This window comes from Ranitomeya imitator, chromosome 1 (genome assembly GCF_032444005.1).
Source record: "Ranitomeya imitator isolate aRanImi1 chromosome 1, aRanImi1.pri, whole genome shotgun sequence".
In the NCBI taxonomy this organism is placed as follows: domain Eukaryota; kingdom Metazoa; phylum Chordata; class Amphibia; order Anura; family Dendrobatidae; genus Ranitomeya; species Ranitomeya imitator.
This window is the reverse complement of record NC_091282.1, coordinates 803,759,468-803,781,646: the sequence shown is the minus strand read 5'-3', so window position 1 is coordinate 803,781,646 and position 22,179 is coordinate 803,759,468. Positions and strand designations below refer to the sequence as shown.

Genomic DNA, 22,179 nt, shown 5'->3' with positions numbered 1-22,179 from the left:
CCGCACATAATCTGCTTACCTCCCGCATGGTGTGCACAGCCCCATGCGGAAAGTAAGCAGATCAATGCACTCCTAGGTGTGCGGAATCCCCGCAATTCTGCAAATTTAATGAACATGTTTTTTTTTTCGCACTAGAAATGCGGAATACACTGTAAATAGGAGGCATATGTAAGCGTTTTTTTCACATTTTTATAGCGAAAAATACTGAACGTGTGCACATGGCCTTACTGTTACAGTATGATGCCCAGTTCATGTAGGCAAATCCTGAGTGAAAGAATTGATGTCCTTCACCAGCCCTCACTTTCCCCAGCTGCAAACTTCTGGAACAATGACCACATGTACACAAGGCAGAGTAGTACCACCACCCTGGCCAGCCAATGACTAATGCCCCAATCCAGGTCTGTGCACCCAGGACACCATCCTCCCAAGTAACAAGTGCTGTGATGAAATTCATGCAAAATGTATCCAGCTGTGATTAACTTTTCAGACAAAATTGAATTCCAGCCCTTACTTTCGATAATTTTTTTTTTTCTCATAGTATCCGCTTAATTTAGCTTCAGTAAAAGTGATGGTAGACAGAATAGGATCATGCAGCTTGCACTGCAGCATATTACATGCAGGCTCTAGAAGCCAGCATTTCTAATTTCAGTGATTGGCCATAGCTTTTACTTCTGGAAGTACAAACACTGAATCTTTCATAAATGGGTGGCCTATGTCCAAACTCTATTACTCCTGCGAGTCAGTATGGCAAATAGAAGCTGACGGAGTTGTGATTGTCGCCTCCTCCCTACAAACTCTCCCATATAAGAAAGTAATGTGATATGAGGCTTATGGTCATCAACATGAAGTTTATTTCAAATGTGCTAAAGTTGTAACAGTTCTGTACAGTTGGGAGGGGAAGGGGTTAATAAATACACAAACATCACATACAGGTACAAAATGGTGCCAACTGTTGTGGCCGTAGATTGCAAGCTCTTGTATGCAGAACATGATTGTGTCACCTGGTATTGCAGCTGCTCCATGCCGCAGCAATATATGGCTGTGTCATTAGAAGACCCCACACCCACCCCAAGGTCCTGGACCTACTACACACCCTGATATCTGCCAGCCTTTCATTCCTCAAAGCCTGCAAGCATTTAGTCAGTGAAATCAGGCATGGAATTTGTTTGGTCAATTTCTCAACTTTTTCATGTCACTCAGATGTGTATGAAGCATGCTGGGTGCAGACTATGGACTAAGTCAGAACAATCCTTACCTTATATAAGGATTATTCTGGTGCAATCAAGGCATCTGATGCATAGTGCTGCAGTATAAAGCATGGGGGCCAAATTAGCTAAAAGAACATACAAGGGATTGACAACTGGCTGCAAATGGGAGAAGGGGTCAAACTTTCTGTGGGATTCCTGATGAAAGCCTGTAGGGGGATTGACAATAGCTTTGCCCCTGCATAGAGGATACATGGTAATCGCTCATTGGGTCAAGCATGGTTGTGCATCTAAGGCCTGGTTCAGATAAACATATGCTGCATACCTGCGCTGGCCATGTTAAAATTGGATAGAGCTATTAAAACAGATTTGACACAGAATAATGGTCCACGTGGAAAGAAAATACCATCTGTATTGCATCCACATTCTACCAATCCATTGCAATAAATATTGGAAACTGTATTTGAACAATAATTGTTTTATATGTTAATCTAAAAGCCAGACATGCGAACGATAAAACGGATGAAAATATTTAATGAAAAAAATGTACTCTCCTAAAACTTCTCTGCCCCCACCTCTTGCCTACAGACGTAGGAGAGCAGAATATATATTTGGGGTTGCATTGTAAGGGTATGTGCACTGGTTGAATTGTAGACTGCGCATTTTTCCACAACGGATTTGATAAATCTGCAGGGCAAAAAGACTGCGTTTTTGCAGCGGAATTACCACGATTTTTCTCCAGATTTCACTGCGGTTTTACACCTGCGGTTTTCCATAGGGGCAGCTGTAAAACCGCTGTGGAATCCGCAGAAAGTAGTGACATGCTGCGGAATGTTAGGCTATGTGCACACTTTGCAGATTCCACTGCGGATTTTTCCGCAGCGGAATTGCAAAATCCGCAGTGAAAACCCATCGCGGTTTTTACTGCGGATTTATCGCGGTTTTTACTGCGTTTTCTTCTGCGGATTTTCAACTGCAGTTTTCTATTGGAGCAGCTGAAAATCCGCAGAAAAGAAGTGACATGCTGCGGAATGTAATCCGCAGCGTTTCCGCGCGGATTTTTCTGCAGCATGTGCACAGCGTTTTTTGTTTCCCATAGGTTTACATTGAAATGTAAACTCATGGGAAACTGCTGCGGATCCGCAGCGGTCAAATCCGCTGCGGATCCGCAGCAAAATCCGCAAAGTGTGAATATAGCCTAAAACCGCTGCGTTTCCGCACTTTTTTTCCAGAGCATTTTCTGTTTCCCATAGGTTTACATGGTAATGTAAACTCATGGGAAATTGCTGTGCACCCACAGCTGCGGAAACGCTTAACTCCTTGGCCAGCATGAGTTTACAAACCGCTGCGGCCAAGGCCCAGCACATACAGAAGCATCCAGTCATCATCCGTTTAGTAAATGCATTTAAGATCAGTTTCTATTTGGATAATTTAATAAAAGGTCAAAACGTTTCCCATTTTAACAGCAGTAATGGATCCATGAGGAAAGCATGGTTTACAGATATATGATCAGTTATTTACGCCACCATTGGACGAGTCCAATCAGCTGCAATTCTTTCCATGCAGACCATCATTTGAACTACCACATTGACTTGCATTGCTCCCAGAGTTTTGTATACCGATGTTTGATACATTCATCTGAACAAGCCCTTACTTGCAGACCAATTTTTTTTTTTTTTTTACGGCGATGTGTAATTTTTATTTCTACACCGCCAACATATTTTGCAGCACTTCATGTTATATATAAACAGTACTGGTTTAGTAATACACAGCAGCTTAGTCCCGGTGAGGATTTACACTATCTTTACCCTGTTTCTCATTTCTTGTTCTTCAGATGAGGTGTTAAAGTATTAGCTGCAAGAAATTCAAGTCTTAATTAAAAGTCAAACCGTAATAAATACAGATAATGTGTTCAGAAATCCTAATACAAGGCCTGGCAAAAAAAAAAAAACAAACTAACAATGGAATGGATAAAGAAAAAAAAAAAGAAGACCACCGATAAAAACAAGAGGAAAAGAAGAAGTTACATGCAGACATTAATAGGTAACTCTTGTAAAGTTTGATTTCAAGTTCTCCTGCCATCTAGTGGTAGGTTATGAAACTGCATATGAATGGGAGCACATCAGGAATACAGTTCCAGACATGTACCACTAGAGGACAGGCAAAGCACAATCATATGTCTGGGAAGCAAGACATTGTGAAATCATGCAGATATATATTTTCAATTTTTTTTTTTCTTCAGACTGCACAGAAACTGGATAACAATAAGAATCTGAACTGTTAGTGGTCCCTGAGTACCAGTAGTATGTAGAGCTCCTTCCATCTCTCCCTAAACCTCCACTGGGAGAACAGATTCACAAAAAAAAAAAAAAAAACAGACATCTACAATTGCAATCAATAGGGATGCTCTGCATTTTACCACTTGCTTTCATCAGATAGTCCTTAGCAATAGAGAAGGCTAATGCTACTGCCATCAAAAAGCAAGGGTAGTTTATTTGGGGGGGTTCTGCCCTCCAATTTATAACAAAGCAACGGAATTTAGAACCAATATATAAAATACTTGATGGGAAAACAATAGTTAAAATTAAAGGGTCAGATAATGGACAAAAATGGGCAACGTTACAAGGGGCAATGTCTTAGGATAGCAAAACCTATCCTATCTTTAAAAAAAGCATTGATTCGCTCTCCATGGGAAATGGGGTAGGAGTGCAGTTAAAAGTCACGCTGAATAGAAAATCTGAAGCATTTATTTTACAATATACACAGGCCGGTCCTTCAAGGACCAGTTTTCACATCGAGAATATACAAAATTCTCAGACTTTGACCAAGAGATATTGTCAAACTTGTAGGGGGCCTTGATAGTGCAAAAAAGTCCTGTCCTCCCAGATCCTCCTCCCTTTCTGGTCACACGTCTTGTAGAAGTCTTTTAAAGTTTTCTAATTCCTTTATGCTTGTAGAAATCCTGCAGGAAAAGAAAAAAAAGATAAATGTACATTAAATTTATATTCTAAGTGTGTTTATGAACATTATCAGGAGAACAAAAAAAAAAAAAAAAAATCTTTATTTTGTTTCCAATAGATTATCTACTTGTGAGGCTGATTAGCAAAAAAAAAAAAAAGAAATCATGGTATTTTTTACTTCCACCTTACAGGATCGATAAAGGTGTGGTTTCCTAATACAGGTCCAAGCCTCCGGAATCTATAAAACTGATTTATAGGAAATTAAGGGCTTTGGAACTCTCCAATATGCTTCATGCCTCAAGTTCCCCTTATTCTAGGACCTCTGCTTACATTCCCCCACAGATGCAGGGCTCTAACAGTTAAGCAACTTTGCCCCTTGGACAAGGCAGCACACCAACCTGCCGAAAGCATTGAGAAGAGCCACGATTTCTTGACGCTTGAGGTGGAATCCATATGAAGGTCCGGTCTCAGGCATGCGCTGAAGTTGTTTTTCTGAGAAAAGGATTTTCAGTGCTGTACCCAACCCCTGAGTCTGCAGGAAGGAGAATGGAAATTAGTGACCAAAGACCTCACTGCCACGCTGCTGCTCAACTGCTGGAAGAAGGATGGTGTATGGCTATAGGGTAATGTGATCTACACGGAACAGAAAGCAGCCTGGAGCAGCCCAGCAACAAAGATGGAGGACTGCAGCAGTCACCAGATGCAGTGAAGCAGAGCAACATCCCACCGATGCAATAAAATCCCAAAACCAGAAGGGAGGGGGGGTGAAAAAACAAAAAACACTACACCATACAACTAAGGCCCCAACCAAAATGTAGCATGTTATGTCCAACCACCCACCTGCAGCTTCCCCCAAAGCCGACATTTAATGCAGCCGACACAGTCCATTATCCTAGAGATGTTCCGGAAGTGCTGTCGGAAGTCCTCCTGTAGGAGACAAAACGGAGTCATCATACAGACAGGAAAAAACACAGGTGAGTATCGGGGAGGCGGCACAGGAGCAGAAGGGGTTTCCACAGGCAGGTAATGCTCCTCTACTTAGGCAGGTAATGATCAGCCACTAATTTTAAAGTACGACCAGACTTGGATCCAATTTAGCCAGACAACTCCTTTAGTGCGCATTCATACGTCCATGTTTCACACACGCGCTTTATCTGCATTTATGGACAGAATACCTACCCATTATCATTTTATGCAGTAGTTAACGTGTCCAAAAATAAAAATCATGGAGACAGGCATGTGTTTTTGATCCATGCCATGAAGCAATATTAACAAGTTTATGGGTCCGTGAAATATCAGACAGCACATGCATGGTCTCCGTTCGTGAATGCAGCCTGAGGCTGATTAACCCATTATCTACCAATGTCTTTTTTGGGACGCCTAATCTTTAGCTTCTAGCAACTAAGATTTTATAAGTAGGTCCAATTTTTTGGTTGGGTTTGTAAAATGAAGGTTTTCAAAATAGGAAATCATGTCATTGTCATTTTTAATTGAATATTGGGACGCCCTTTTCTGAAAAATCCATATTGAATAAATGTAGCAAATTATGTTTCTGATTCATTAGGACCCAAATCATTAAAAATCTGTGAAAAAAAAAAATGAAAATTGCTAATTTGGCAAGTAATGGGTTAATGATGGCCCGTGTTTTTAACGTCTGAGGCCTTGTGCCAACATCACATGACGCAACTGCTGCATGCGACCACTAGCCACTAATGAGTGCATGGACTTGTGGCATGACGGAGTTGCAAACCTATGTGCTTATTTGCCTCCGCAGGGAAGTGTTGCTGTAGCACACACCGTGCAAAAATGTGGCCTTATAAGAAACCCATCATTTAATTCACGCCGGTCAACCCACAGGCACAACTGCTGCCAGAAACATTCAACGCAAATATTTTGACATTTTAGAGAAAAACGTTCAAAGTGACTGAGGAACCATATGATGTGACGCAACTAGTTTGATAATGTCCCCAATGGTTTCTTTCTACACCTCTCTAGGTTACCAGCAGGTCTCTTCTAAGTGTGCACATACAGACCTGTCAATCACTTGGATGCAGCAGAGAGAATCCGGCCAGAAACCACATCAGACTCCTCTCATCTCTCCTTACGGTCCCAGATTGGCTTTTCAAACTGTTTTCTCTGAAACACCAAAGGGTGTCAGAGCAAAAACTCCCCTGGGTGCAATAATGCAGACAGGAGCCGATTAATGCTGCCTGGTGATTGGGAAACAGATGAGATGAGCGGTCCTGCAGGGGCACTTTATACAAATGATCGCAGGGCCACCAGCATTTATGTGAGCAAAACACAAAACTGCATCAGCCTTGTCATTTGTGCAGCTCAACATTTACCTTTAATCTGTCAGCTTGCTTCTTATCCCCAGCAAAAAGGGAGTTTTCATCAAAGTGCAGAGGAAAATCTCTACAATAAATGCGGAAAAAAGTCAGTGATTTCAGAAGAGAATATTTTGCTACAGAATAGGTTGGTGTATGTATGTATGTATGTATGTATGTATGTATGTATGTATGTATGTATGTATGTAAGCATATCCTGCACACAGGCTACAGTCCACCACACTGATGGTACTCACTGGACATAATACGTATACAACTACCCGGAGCGATGGAGTATATATACACCCCACAGGGCCTACAGAATTCTGAGGCAGAAGCCAAAAGACCCCGCAAGAGTAAAAGCCCCCACACGCGCAGCAGGACTTACTTGGCATCCCGGAGAATATCAAGCAGAAGGTTCTTAGTTTTCAGGTCTTGGGTTTTGTTTCCTGTATACAGCAAATAAGACTGACGCTCGAAGAAGGGCAGCACCTTGGAAATTGCTCGAAGCTCAATTAAATAGATAAAATACAAGTTTTTCAGTCTTCTCGGACCTTCATTCTGAGTCTGTGCAGCATCAAAGCGGATCTGAAATTCTGTGATATTGTGGCCCCAGATTTTATTCATCCACGTGTCTGAACAAGGACATAAAACGAAGGGCAATTATCGGCCGTGTTTTATGCCACTACGGCAGTAAAGCCATCGTCATCCCCAATAAGACTATATAAAACTCATGTTTGACGCCTTCGGCTGGTGCAGAGGCTTTTACCTTGCAGCAGATATCTTGCACTGAGATGAATATTGATGCTGGCATGTAGTCCTGAAATGAGTCGGTAGAACGCCCTCTTCTCAACACACAGACCTGAATGGACACAAGAAAATTTACATATGCAAAAAAAACTAAATAAAATACATAAAAACTTTCCATGTGGAATGCACCAAATCTATATCATACAATAATCGAAAGTTGGGCTTCATCAATAGAGTAGGATGATAAAATATAAATATATATATTTTACATTTACAATTCTAGCAGACGTACCTTCCAACCAGCTGTAAAACATGACCTCTGCAAAAGATCAGTAAAAATGGTTAGATGAACATAATGAGCACTGGGATGAAATCTTTATCATCTAGTCCAAATACAATTTATATTACTCAATCTGGAGCTTGCAGGTCACATGGACATTAAAAAGATTTCAGAAAAACACTCAGGGTGAAATGACCTACGTGATGAGAAATCAGAAACAAGCACTTTTAAAATGTGCAATACAACAGTCGGCCAGCAGATGGCGATACAAATTAAACTAGGATTACTCTATATAAGGCCAAGTTCACACGACCGTATTTTCAGCCCAAGCGTTCGCACAAAAAATGTAAAATAAATATGACTTCACATGGACAGCACTCGGCCCATTGTTTTTCAATTGGACTGTTCTGATGGCCATGCTGTTGAAAAAATACTGCAAAAGTGTAATGTGAGATCAAGCCCTTAAGAGGATGAATGGAGCAGAGGTGCCTCCTCTCCCAACAACCTTAAATACTTCGCAGAACCCTGCTAGGTCACTTAAAAGGTATTGTCAGAGGAAAAAAGTCAGGAAATCCAGAAGCTATTTACTAGAGGATCTGTGGCAGACACTAACATTTCTGCACAAAGGTACAATCTATTGCCGCTAATCTGCCACGTCTTGCATGCAGAATCTGTGAAACTAGCTTCTACTTTACACAAATTTTGGTCTATTTCAAAAACATTAGATCTGCTTCTAGTGCAAGTGAAAAAGGTTACAAAAATCCTATTCACATGCATCAGATGCAGATTATAAGCACTTTGCTCCCCCTCCCCTGGTCCAGCATCAAGTCTCTGGCACTGCTCCAGATGTAGGCTCTTATCTGCACTGCAGCCAATCAGTGAGCTCAGTGTCTTGTGCCGCTAAATTCAGCGATTGGCTACAGATGCTACGTCCACGCACAAAACAGATAATGGGGACAGCAGTGAAGGCTCAGAATTGGAATCGGGGAGGATGAGGAGTAAAAGGACAGTATTCAAAAAATAAAAAAAAATAAAAAATGCCGCTGGAGGACGGGATATCCAAAACCATAAAATCCCTTTAATTGCATGTTTAATATGAATTTTCAGAGTGCGCTCCGCATTAAAATAATTGTCAAATCCAGAACCTGTGAACGGGTTCTGAGTAACTGGAGGCAAATTCAAGAAAACCTGAGCTTTTCACCAGATACCAGCTCATAGTAAAGACTCAATATGATGAATGTTAGATTAGATTCCCCTTACCGTCGTTTTCACCTGAAAGCAAGAAGAAAGAAAAGTATATCAAACTGCAGCGATATAATAGCGGTTATATGACACAGCATAGTCGTCAATTTACTTTGTAGCAAACATCCCATAAAAACAATGGCTAATAGATGAACCTCGCCTCGGGCGGCAATCTGGGCTAGGACAATAGCGGTAGGTGCATCCCGCACTGCCACTGTAGACAGCAGCTGTCTTGCCCACGGCTTTTCAACGGCACACTGCCATGTGAGACTATGGGTGATTATCCCAGGAAAGGCAGTACTCGCAGTCGTATTGATTGCTACTCATCTTTCCCCAAGTTTTTAAACGACCCATAGACTTGCAAGGGCGATGTTGATCCGTGACAGGGATGAAAATAAAAAGCTGTCTGATCAATCCATTTTTATTTTTTGGTGGACAGCCGCATGTACTAGAGTACGTAGGGGAAGTGTGAACCCTTAGGCGGACACTCATCCTTTAGAAATATATTTACAGTGGGTCTGTACATCTTTATAGGAATGATAAGTGACTGAACACATAAGATCACATCTCGTGACACCAGCGGCCATTATCTCTGCCAATGCCAGAAATCACATTAGGCCTCAGAAATAAGGTCTGTGTTGTCCACAGCAACCAATCAAATCATAGAATCATGCCAGCTTACATTTTCGAACCTTCCCTGGAAAAATTAAAGCTTGAATCTGATTGGTTGCCAAGGGCAGCACTATCATGGTTTCTTAGCGCAATGTTTAGTCCTGAGGCTTAGCAAGACAGATCCCAGATTTACCTCGTCCAGATGCCAGAGGATTCAATGGCCTCTTTACTGCTTTTGGCCTATAAAGAAAACATACATGGTCAATAATCCCACATCTGGTTGCAATAAACATCATACCTCCCAACATTAAAGAACTACCTCTCTAATCTCCTCTGAAGTGCCCTCCTGGGGCTAATTCACCTACAGTGCCTTGCGAAAGTATTCGGCCCCCTGAAACTTTTCACCCTTTTCCCACATATCATGCTTCAAAACAAAGATACCAAATGTACATTTTAGTGAAGAATCAACAAGTGGAACACAATTGTGAAGTTAAACAAAATTTATTGGTTATTTTAAATTTTTGTGGAAATTTAAAAACTAAAAAAACTGGGGCATGCAGTGTGTGTGTGTGTGTGTGTGTGTGTGTGTGTGTGTGTGTGTGTGTGTGTGTGTGTGTGTGTGTGTGTGTGTGTGTGTGTGTGTACGATGTTGGTACCGCGCAAGAGGCTGGCACCACCAGCAGTTTCCATATTGAGACACTTGGGTGTCCCAATATGCAGGTCGGTGAACTTCCGCCGCTTGGAATTCTGGGATCCGGACACATCTGGACGGAACAGGATGTGAAGACATTACATGGTAAGTATATATTAAGATTTTGTGCGATACGACTCTGATTTAAGGGTACAAAAATTAAAAGTTTAAAATTTGGCCAAAATTTTGCAATTTTCAGTTTATTTTCATAAACGTAAGTCATATCAAAGAAATTTTACCACTACCATGAAGTACAATATGTCATGACAAAACAGTCTCAGTGGGCTACGTTGAAGCGTTCCAGAGCTATAACCTCAAAGTGATAGTGGTCAGAATTGTAAAAATTGGCCTGGTCGTTAAGGGATGCAGCCTAATCTGCCAAGTGCAACTACAACACCACCCTAATGGGAGTGCGTGTCAACATGGCAGCAGCTCATAAGATGGTTCACACTGTGACGACACCGCAATAGTCACACTTTGTAAGATGGGGGGGTAAACCGTCATAAGGTAAGCATCTATTCTGCATTGATACAGGGCCATGGCTGGCGGAGTGTCTGTTGACTGTTGTAATGACCACATCCTTCCACAATCTAACAGATGGCAGAACTTATGTAATGTGCTGAAAGTACTGCAATACATATAATTAAAAAAAAAAATACAATCTAACCATTGAGAAATTCACCTCAAAACGATGATGGGGGTTTTATCTACAAAATTACCATTACGGTGTAAATTAGAAGCCACAGGATTACTGCAGTTCAACAGAAGAGGAGATTGCATTGTTACCCTAGTACGGTCACCACTAGACTTGATCATTGGAGATCTCATGATTTTTTTAGACCTGGGCTGAGACGTCAGATGCTAAACTGGTAACTTGTATCTCTTTACCCCTATAAAGGAACACAATTGCGCCAATTCTGCAATTTTGCCGTGGAATGACCTTTTCTCCCATCACCCAGCAAAGTCTAGGTCTGGTTTATAGACAAGTGTATTTCAGCTTGTAGACTACAATAAGGGAACATAAATGAAAATGAAGGGATATATTAACTAATAGTGAAACCACTTCATTTAGTGCACCCCCTTGGTCACCCACAGTGCCGTTCAGAGAGGCTTTTTTGAACTTTGTCATTCTGATGCCATTTTGCCTTCTCCCATTAGCAGCTATATAAAGCTGGTGGAGCTTTGTGCTGTTCTCCAGATGCCGAAGAGTTTGACCTTGGTATAGACGTCCATCCCATGACTGTCTACAGAAAAGCTGCCAAACGGCTGAGTGCTACTGGCTGCTGTAATCCCACCCAAGCCAATCCGTGGGCAACAAGCAGCCAGCTGACATGACGGAGCCCCGACTACCCAGGAAGCTGCTGGAAGACAATAGGACGAAGAAGTCTGTAGTGTTCGTTTTACTAGGACATTATTATCTTATCCACATACACATTTTCCAGGAGCTTAACTGGAAACTAAGATTCGGGTCCACTGCATACAAGGGAGGCATTTCATGGTTATGGGTTTTTTCGCTTTAAGAATTTTTCTTCTCCTATAGAAAAAATAGAATTAGTGTTACCAGTAATTCGGTTTCTAGTAACCTACCACGACAGCACACCTGGAGGCTGTTACCCCTTTCCTAATAGGGACAGGAAATGACAGAGGTTAAATAACCCCTCCCTCATCTTCCCCTCAGTGTTATTATAAAGGACCACAGGAGAATGAATGCTTCAAATTATATTTATTCTTTTCAGAACGTATATTAAGCAAAAGGAGGGATTACTCCTGCTGTCGTGGTGGGTTACTAGAAACCGAATTAACGGTAAGACTAATTCTATTTTCTCTAGTAACCACCACGACAGCACACCTGGAGCAGTACCCAAGAGTAATATTTAGAGAGGGACTATAGCTCTAAGGATTTTTTCTCCGAAGGCTAAGTCTTCCTTTGACATCAGGTCTAGCCTGTAATGTTTGGAAAATGTATGGACCGAGGACCATGTAGCAGCTCTGCATATTTGCTCGATGGAAGCACTGGCTTTCTCGGCCCAGGAGACAGCTGTTGCTCTGGTAGAATGAGCTGTGAATTTCTCTGGCGGTGGAAGGCCTTGGATCTAATAAGCCTCCAAGATTACTCTCTTGATCCAGTTGGCAACTGTAGATTTGGAAGTCTTCTTCCCTTTATTCTGGCCGTGAAGATGGATAAACAAATTCTGATCCTTTCTAATTTTGTCTAAAAACTTGAAGCTAATAAAGTACCATTCTCCGAACATCCAAAGTATGGAATTGTTGTTCTTTCTCATTTTTTGGCTCCTGATAAAATGGAGGAGAGAATTATCTCCTGCGACTTGTGGAAGTCAGACGACTTTTGGGAGAAAGGATGGATTCAATCGCAGGATAAATCTGTCTTGTAGAATCCTCGTGTAGGGCTCATTGATTGACAGGGCCTGTAGTTCACCTACTCTCCTGGCTGTAGTTATTGCTACCAGGAAGGTGGTTTTTAAGGCGAGTCTATCCACTTTTATTGATGACAAGGGCTCAAAAGGTGGAAGTGTAAGTCCCTTCAGGACTATATTGAGGTCCCAGGATGGAACTATATTAATGGATCTTGGAGATATGCGGATGCTGCCGTCATAAATCTTCTTATCCATCTGTGGTCGGCTAAAGGCTGGTGAAAATACGAGCTCAGGGCCGCCACCTGTACCTTGAGGGTGCCGGGTCAGACACTTCTAGCCCATCCTGTAAAAAATCCAAAATTCTGGCTAGATTCGGCCGGTCTGGGTTAGGCCGTTCAGGAGCACTCCATGTGATAAAGGTCTTCCATATTTTTTGATAGATGGAATTGGTTACTGTTTCGGCTTTTCTAATAGCATTCTAATGACATTCTTTGATAGCCCTCTGGTCCTCAGAATTGAGAATTCAGAAGCCAGGCATTCAGGTGTAATCTCTCGGGATCTGGATGAAGTATTGGCCCTTGATAGTCTAAAGGCCCCTTCACATTAAGCGACGCTGCAGCGATACCGACAACGATCCGGATCGCTGCAGCGTCGCTGTTTGGTCGCTGGAGAGCTGTCACACAGACAGCTCTCCAGCGACCAACGATGCCGGTAACCAGGGTAAACATCGGGTAACTAAGCGCAGGGCCGCGCTTAGTAACCCGATGTTTACCCTGGATACCATGCTAAAAGTTAAAAAAAACAAACACTAGATACTTACCTACCGCTGTCTGTCCTCCAGCGCTGCGCTCTGCTTCTCTGCTCTCCTCCTGTACTGTCTGTGAGCCGGAAAGCAGAGCGGTGACGTCACCGCTCTGCTTTCCGGCTCACAGACAGTACAGGAGGAGTGCAGAGCACAGCGCTGGAGGACAGACAGCGTTAGGTAAGTATCTAGTGTTTGTTTTTTTTTACTTTTAGCATGGTAACCAGGGTAAACATCGGGTTACTAAGCGCGGCCCTGCGCTTAGTTACCCGATGTTTACCCTGGTTACCAGTGAAGACATCGCTGGATCGGTGTCACACACGCCGATCCAGCGATGTCTCCAGGGAGTCCAGCGACGAAATAAAGTTCTGGACTTTATTCAGCGACCAACGATCTCCCAGCAGGGGCCTGATCGTTGGTCGCTGTCACACAGAACGATTTCATTAACGATATCGTTGCTACGTCACAAATAGCAACGATATCGTTAACAATATCGTTATGTGTGAAGGTACCTTTAGTTACTCACCGGTTAACGGTGTTTTTCGGAGTCCATGACAGCACTACGGAGAGAGGGGATCCGCCCTCCAGGAACAGGAAACCTACAGATATATAAGGGCGGCACCTCTCCCACGCATCAGTTGGTTTACAGCGCACAAGAGGACCACCAAGGTTAATAGCATACATAATAAACAATAATACAATAACTAACTATTCACTACCCGTGAGACTCCGAAAAACACCGTTAACCGGTGAGTAACTAAGACTTTATTCGGTCGTCCATGACAGCACTACGGAGAGAATTACAGAGAGTAACTAACTAGGGAGGGACTACAGCTTGCAGCACCCTTACACCAAAAGAGAGGTCAGAGGAGGCACCCAGGTTCAATCTATAATGGTTATAGAAAGTGTTTGGAGAAGACCAAGTAGCAGCCTTACAAATCTGGTCGATCGACACCTCCAATCTTTCCGCCCACGAAGCCGCCATAGCTCTAGTGGAATGCGCTTTAAGACCTTCAGGCGCCGGCTTGCCCTTTGAGATATAAGCCAGCGAGATAGCCTCCCTGATCCATCCAGCTAGAGTAGACTTCGATGCTCTATGCCCTTTCCTACTACCCTGACAGGATACGAATAGGGCATTATCTAACTTCCAGGGATCAGTTACCGCTAGATACTGCAGGATACATCTTCTTACATCTAAAGTGTGTAACTTCCTTTCCTTATTGTTGGTAGGATTGGGGAGGAAAGATGGAAGGACTATTTCCTGTGTTCTGTGGAAACTGGACACTACCTTAGGGAGATATGCTGGATCAGGGGATAGTATCACTCTATCATCCCTAAGCTGCATGTAAGGGGGAACCCTGGATAATGCTTGGATGTCGCCTATCCTACGCGCCGATGTTATGGCCACCAGGAAGGCTACTTTAAGGGATAGATTTTTAATAGAGGCTGAAGTAATTGGCTCAAATGGGGCCTCTGTCATGGCTGAGAGGACTAGGTTCAGGTCCCAAGGCATGACTCTATTCTTCACAATTGGCCTAGACCGTTTTGTTGCCCTGATGAATCTGCTGACCCAGTGATTCTCAGCAATGTTGCAGCCAAAGAGGGCCCCTAAGGCTGATACCTGCACTTTAAGAGTATTTGGGGATAACCCCATATCTAACCCCCTTTGTAAGAATTCCAAGATCTGGACAATCGGTATTGACTGTCCAGCTGTTGCCCCCGAGTTCTGAAGAAATCTCTTCCAGATTCTGACATAGATTTTTGTGGTTATCATTTTCCTGCTTTTCAGCAGCGTGTTAATGAGGGCCGGCGAGAACCCCCTATCTTTTAGCAGCGCCCGCTCAAAATCCACGCCGTCAGATGAAGGCCAACCGCTCGAGGATGGTAGACTGGGCCCTGGGATAGGAGATCCGGAATGTCTGGCAAGACCCATGGATCGGACATCGACATAGCCCTCAGGCATGGAAACCACGTCCTTCTGGGCCAGAAGGGGGCAATTAATATTACTGTGGCTTTGTCCTTCCTGATTTTCCTCACCACCAGAGGAAGTAGAGACAGGGGAGGAAAGGCGTAGGCTAGCCTGAAGTTCCAGTCTATGAGGAGGGCGTCTACTGCCAGGGGATTTTCTCTGGGGTTCAGAGAGCAGAATTGTGCCACTTTCCGGTTTTCTTTTGTGGCAAACAGGTCTACCTCTGGTTGTCCCCACCTTTCCACGATAAGGTTGAAGATGGTGCCGTTCAGGGACCACTCTCCCTGCCTTAATGTGTTGTGACTTAAGAAATCCGCTGTAGTGTTTTCTGCCCCTTTTATGTGTAGAGCCGTCAACGAGAGAAGATGTTGCTCTGCTAGATGAAACAGACGATCTGCTACACACATCAGGGATCTGGAACGAGTCCCGCCTTGGTGATTTATGTATGCCACGGTGACTCGATTGTCCGAGAATACCCGCACGTGGTGGCCCTGTAGACAGACAAGGAGTGTTTTAACCGCCTGCTCCACAGCCGTTAACTCCTTTAGATTGGAAGACATTTCCATCTGATCATGATCCCAAAGCCCTTGGACCAATGTATCCCCCATGTGAGCCCCCCACCCAGAAGGGCTAGCGTCCGAGGTGACAATATGAGTTATATTATATTCCCAGGGGACCCCTGTGGACAGATTCTCTTGATCTAACCAGCACCCGAGGGATACAATAGCGTCTTGGGATAGGGTCAGCAGGCTCTCCAGACATCCCCCCAACCTTTTTTGATGTAACAGCACCTCGCCCTGAAGTATCCTCGTATGATACTGAGCCCATCGGACCGCTGGAATACAGGACGAGAGAGAGCCTAGCAGAGACATGGCTTTTCGTAGGGACATGGTGGGGTTTTTAGAGGCATTCAGCACTTGAAGGTGCAGGCGATCAACTTTTTCTTGAGGCAAACGGCATTCCTGAACCTGGGAATCCAGGGTCAGGCCCAAAAATCGCTGCACCGTCATGGGCTGTAACCGTGATTTTTTAATGTTTAGCATCCACCCCAGACGCTCTAGAGCCGACATCACTTTGTGTAACTGTTCTAGACAGTGATCCGCCGTTTTACCTACGATAAGGAGATCGTCCAGGTAGGGGATTATTAGAATGTTGGACTCATGCAGGTGTGCCATAACTTCCGCCATTACTTTGGTAAATACCCGAGGGGCGACCGAAATCCCAAAGGGAAGGGCCCTATACTGGAAGTGTTTTATTACCCCATCCAACCGTACCGCCACCCTTAGGTATCGTTGGTGACCTGCATAAATAGGGATATGGTAATAGGCGTCCTTCAAATCCAATACTACCATAAAGCAGTTTTTAAACAGCAGCTTTATTGCGGTGTTAATAGTTTCCATTTTAAATGGTTGAACGGTCAGAAAATTATTCAGCGCTCTAAGGTTAATGATTGTTCTGAAGGAGCCGTCTGGTTTACTTATTAGGAATAGAGGAGAGTAGAAACCACTACCCTGTTCTCCTTCCGGAACCTCAGATAGGACCTTTTTATTGAGCAGATCGTGAACTTCCGCTTCCAGGGCCGCCTGTTCCGCTGGAGAGGATCTGAGAGGGGTGATTCGGAAGAAGTTCTGAGGGATAGAGGAGAATTCTAGCCACAGACCCGTAGCCATCAACCCCAAAATCCAATCACTACTGGAGATCTTGGACCAGGCCGGGTAGAAGGCAGATAGTCTACCTCCCACCAGGGCGACTAGTCATTAGGGAGGTTTTTTGATTTCACGGGGTGGCTCCTGACGTCCTCCACCAAACATGAACCCAGTACCTCTCTTCTTTTTATCGTCCCATCTGCTCTGGTCTCTGGCTGGTCTCTTCCGAAAGAACCTTTTCCCTGCGAAGGGGCGCCTGTAAGAAGTAGTTGGTAGATTCGGAAACTTCTTCTCATCTCCGGCTTTCTCTAGCAGCTCATCTAGGACTGGCCCAAACAGGTATTCCCCTTCGCATGGGATAGAGCAGAGACGAGATCTGGATTGAAGGTCACCCGGCCAACATTTCAGCCATAGGGCCCTGAGTGCTGCGTTCGATAATCCTGCCGCTCTAGCCGCCATTCTTGCTGAATCCGCAGAAGCGTCTGCGAGAAAGGCAGCAGCATTTTGAATTGTTGGCAGGAATTTCAACATGGAATCTCTGGAAACACCTTCTTCCAATTTAGATCCTAGCTGATCCAGCCAGACCATCATCGATCTAGCTGCGCATGTCGCAGCCACAGCAGGTCTCAAAGCACCAGCTGACATCTCCCATGTCCCTTTCAGGAACGAGTCAGCCTTTTTATCTAGAAAATCCTTTAGGGAAGCCATGTCATCAAAGGGGATAGATGATTTCTTAGATGCCTTAGACACCGCAGCGTCTAATTTTGGCGCCTTATCCCAGGTGTTCACCATGGGGTCCTCAAAGGGGTATCTTCGTTTAAAGGCCGGTGGAAAAGAGCCTTTTTTCTCTGGCTTCTTCCATTCTCTTTTGATGAGGCTCTGCACCTTGTCATTGAGCGGAAAAGACCTACGTTTTTTAGGGTCTAGACCGCCAAACATTAGGTCCTGCGTTGAGCGTTCTGGCCTTTCGTTCGCCACCCCCATGGTGGATCTAACTGATTTAATTAGTTTGTCCATTTGGTCCAACGGGAAACAGAAACGGTTAGACTCTTCTTCTGAAGAGGACGCTGAGGAGACAGAGGCGTCTGAATCAATCTCCCTACTTGGGCCAGAGGACGAATCTGAATTTGAGGCGCTAGGCTCCCTTCTTCTCTTGGAAGGCTCTGCCCGGGATAGGGATTTCAGGGAATCCTTCACCTCCTTCCTGATAATCTCCCTAAGATTCGAAGTGAAATCGGGAGACTACTCCGCCACCTATGGGAGCGGAGAAAAGGCTATGTCACTTATCCGGTGCTACCGCTAGACAGTATCCTATTCCACTATTTCCTACCGTCTGCCGCACACACGACTGACAAAGTCTTTTAGGGTAGGCGTCTGGCAAAGGGCAAGCGCATAGCGCGCACTCCTTGTTTTTTGATTTACCAGCGCTTTTTTTCCCCTACGGAAATAAACATAGGAAAAGACTGCATCAGGGTACATTCACGAAGATCTCTTACCCAGGCAGTAGCGGTAGGTACCGGATCACTGGGGGGGGGGGGTCGGTCCAGATCCTTCTGCCTTGATCTGCGACTGGCCTGATTACTGCGTCCGCGGGTCTTCTGCTGGGGGTTTGCAAGGGTCTCCGCCTGCTCCTGCTCCAGCAGATCACCAGCAGCTTCTGGCACATCCATAGCTGCAGATGCCATCAGCAGCTCTGCAGCAATCTAATCAGCTATATATAGCCTTCCCCCGCCGGAACATGTGCAGGTGTGTATGGTCAGTAATTAGCCTCCCCCTGCACCGGACCCTGCTCCATCCTCCCCCGCCGCTGATCGCTCCCCCCCCGCCGCTCCCATCACAAGCAGGACGCGGCATTATCCGCTAAGCCGGCGTCCGACTTCCGGTCCTGGCTCCGCCCCCCCGCCGCATCACTTCCGGAAACGGCTGGAGCGGTCAGCGACGCTCCCGGAAGCCGGGGACGGCAACGCCGGATCCTCCAGCCGCACGCCGCCATACTAACGCCGCACGTGGCCCCAGCACAGCAGCGATCGCGGCGGAAGCCGGCACCCGACACCCGGATCCGCCCCGATCCCAAAGGAGTGCGGAGGGGCGCTCCAGGAAGCCTGTGCCGCCCGGATGGGACCCGAGGTAGGGAGGACAGAAGGCACGGGAGAGCGAATGGACCCTGGGGGGGGGGGGAGGGGGGGGACACATACTCACCTCGCTGACCCCAGAGACAGACCTCCTCCGGACGCTGCTCTCCTCTGCACCGCTCACTGACGTGGAGCCCTACCCGGGCCCACCGTGGCGCTTCCAGGGACCCGCACTGCCCGAGGTAGGAGACCCCCTCGCTACCTGGGTCGGACAGCCGGCCTGGGTGCTTGATAGGCGACTGAAGATAAATCTGTAGGGCATCCTGTCCTCCAGGAACAGGAAACCAACTGATGCGTGGGAGAGGTGCCGCCCTTATATATCTGTAGGTTTCCTGTTCCTGAAGGGCGGATCCCCTCTCTCCGTAGTGCTGTCATGGACGACCGAATAAAGAGAAGGTTCTTGACCGGAGGTAGTGCCATCGGTCCATCTACTTTTAGGCTGATGAGGGTCCCAAACCAGCTTCTTTTGGGCCAAAATGGAGCCACTAGGATTACCCTGACCCTTTCGGTCCTTATCTTTTGTAGGACTTTTGGTAGAATTGGTAACGGAGGAAAAGCATAAGCCAATGAGAGTGTCCATGGTTGGGCCAAAGCGTCCACACCTACCCCGGATTGGTTGGATCTAGCGAGAAAAATTGGTCCACCTTTGTGTTCTGACCGTTTGCGAACAGGTCCACTTCTGGCTGTCCCCACCATCTGGCCAGTATTTGAAATACTTCCGGGTCTAGACTCCATTCTCCTGGATGGATCATTTTACTGCTCAGGAAGTTGGCCTGTATATTTATTTCCCTTTTTATGTATAGGGCAGAAAGTGAGAGATCGTGTTCTTCGGCCCAGGAAAATATTCTGGCCGATATTGTTTTTAGATCCTCGCGTCTTGTACTTCCCTGATGGCGAAGGTGGGCAACTGTTGTCATGTTGTCCGAATATATCTTGATATGGGAATTTTGAACAAGAGTTACTGCTGCTTTGAGAAGTTCCTCTACCGCTTTCAGTTCGCTGAAGTTCGAGGATCGTTGGCTTATCTCGTTTGGCCAGTCTCCTTGAAATATATGTTGGGCCACCGTAGCTCCCCAACCTCTTTCGCTGGCATCTACTATTATAGTGATCGCTGGATCCTGCGACCAGGGAACTCCTCTGATTAAGTTCTCCTTTTGTAGCCACCATGTCAATGAGGATTTTACATGTGGTGGTATGTGGATTTTTTGTCTAGAGAATCTGGGGATCATTCCCAGTTTGTCAGGATATGAGTCTGAAGTATTCTAGTGTGGGCTTGTGCCCATGCCACCATCTGGATACATAATGTCATGGTCCCGAGAACCGACATGGCCCATCTTGAAGATACTATCTTCTTGTCTCACAACATTCTTATTTTTGCTGTAAGTAACATCAGTTTTTGTTCTGGTAAGAAAGATGTTTGGCAGTGAGAGTCTAGTAGAACTCCTAAAAAGATTTTGGTGTAGACGGAACCATATCCGATTTCTTGTGGTTTACCATCCAGCCTAGGGACGACAAGATCTCGACTGTGCTTTGAAGATGCTCTTGTAGAATGGGAACTGTGGGACCCACTATCAAAAGGTCGTTGAGGTATGGAATTATGCATATTTGTTGACCTCTGATGTAGGCCATTACTTCGTACATGATATTCGCGAAGATTCTTGGGGCTGAGGATAGCCCAAATGGGAGGACATTGAACTGAAAATGGTCTACGTTTTCTCCCCTGGCGACTGCAAATCTTAGGAATCTTTGATAAGTTGGATGGATTGGAATGTGGTAGTATGCATCCTGTAAATCTATAGTTGCCATAACGAAATCTTGTCCTATGAGGGGTACTGTAGATCTTACTGATTCCATCTTGAACCTTCTGTAGGCGACATATCGATTTAGAGGTTTTAGGTTGATTATTACTCGATGGGACCCATTCGGTTTCTTTATTAGGAATAAGTTAGAATAACGTCCTCTGTTCCTCTCGTTCTACAGGACTGTGGAGATCACATTGTTGACTCGGAGATCTTGTACTCCCGCTATCAATGTGGATTGTAGCTTTGGTGTGGATAAAGATGTTGTCTTTAACATCTTTTGAGGATATGATACAAACTCTATCTTTATATCTTTATCCCCTCTCTCTCTGATCTTAAGGTCCACTGATCTGAGCAGATCGTTTGCCAGTATGGGAGGAAGTTTGAAATATGACCCCCCACCGTGGTGGCGTCATTGTTTTCTTTGATATTGGGGTTGGGAAAGAAAAAGATTCCTGTCTTTTCCCCCTTTTGGATAACTCCAACGCCCCGACTTACCCTTGCCTCTGTATTGATGAGTATGCTCTTGCTGAGAGCGAAAGGGTCTCTTTCTAGGGTTTCTAGGCACTGGCAATGTCTTCTTTTTGTCTGAGGCTTTCTCCAGTAGATCATCCAGGGCCGGTCCAAACATATATTTTCCTTTAAAGGGAATAGAACACAGCCTCATCTTTGAAGTCATATCCCCAGACCAAGATCTTAGAGTGCTCGTCTTACTGAATTTGACAGCCCTGATGATCTTGCTGCCACCCTCACTGATTCTGCCGAGGCATCTGCTAGAAAGCCTGTCGCTTTCTGGAAGATAGGTAGGGAGGCTAGAATATCCTCTCTGAGAGTGCCTGAGGACAGGTGCTCTTCTAGTTGTCCCAGCCAGCGGTGCATTGTCCTAGCCACACAGGTAGATACAGAATTGATGTTCAGTAAGGACGCTGACGTTTCCCATGATTTCCTTAGTAGCCCTGTCCATTTTACGTTCCGGAGGATCTTTCAACGGGGAGGCATCCTCAAATGGTAGCGTGTTTTTTTTTAGCTATCCTACCAATCTGGACGTCCACCTTTGGAATCTCCGACCAGCATGAAGCAGTGTCGTCATCTACCGGAAACCGGTCCTTAATCTCTGATTGGGTGGTCAGCCTTTTTTCTGGGGATTCCCATTCTTCTAGGACCAACTCACTGATATTTTTGTGAATGGGAAATACTTGTTTTCTCTTAGAACGGAGACCCCCGAACATCTCTTCCTGTACTGACTGAGCCATTTTTTCTTCAATCTCCATAGTCTTCCTCACTGCTGTGAGGAGTTCTTCTATGTCACTCGAGGAGACGTAATATCTTTCCTGCTGGGAAGCCTCTGAGTCTAATGATATTTCACCCTATTCTGGAGGTTCCTCCGAC

General features: G+C 45.0%; 1 protein-coding gene across 1 annotated transcript in view; it reads right to left on the bottom strand.

The window, feature by feature from the left end:
- Positions 1–828: 828 nt before the first annotated feature.
- Positions 829–22,179, bottom strand: part of ERO1A (endoplasmic reticulum oxidoreductase 1 alpha) — a 65,291-nt gene continuing 43,940 nt past the window's right edge. Inside the window, exons 8-16 of the mRNA XM_069738747.1 lie at positions 9,570–9,616; positions 8,783–8,794; positions 7,535–7,561; positions 7,262–7,354; positions 6,881–7,127; positions 6,511–6,580; positions 5,006–5,092; positions 4,564–4,697; positions 829–4,167 (exon numbers count right to left, since the gene is read on the bottom strand). Coding sequence (XP_069594848.1) covers positions 4,110–4,167; positions 4,564–4,697; positions 5,006–5,092; positions 6,511–6,580; positions 6,881–7,127; positions 7,262–7,354; positions 7,535–7,561; positions 8,783–8,794; positions 9,570–9,616 — 775 coding nt within the window. The 3' untranslated portion in view covers positions 829–4,109. The remainder of the gene's footprint in view (positions 4,168–4,563; positions 4,698–5,005; positions 5,093–6,510; positions 6,581–6,880; positions 7,128–7,261; positions 7,355–7,534; positions 7,562–8,782; positions 8,795–9,569; positions 9,617–22,179) is intronic.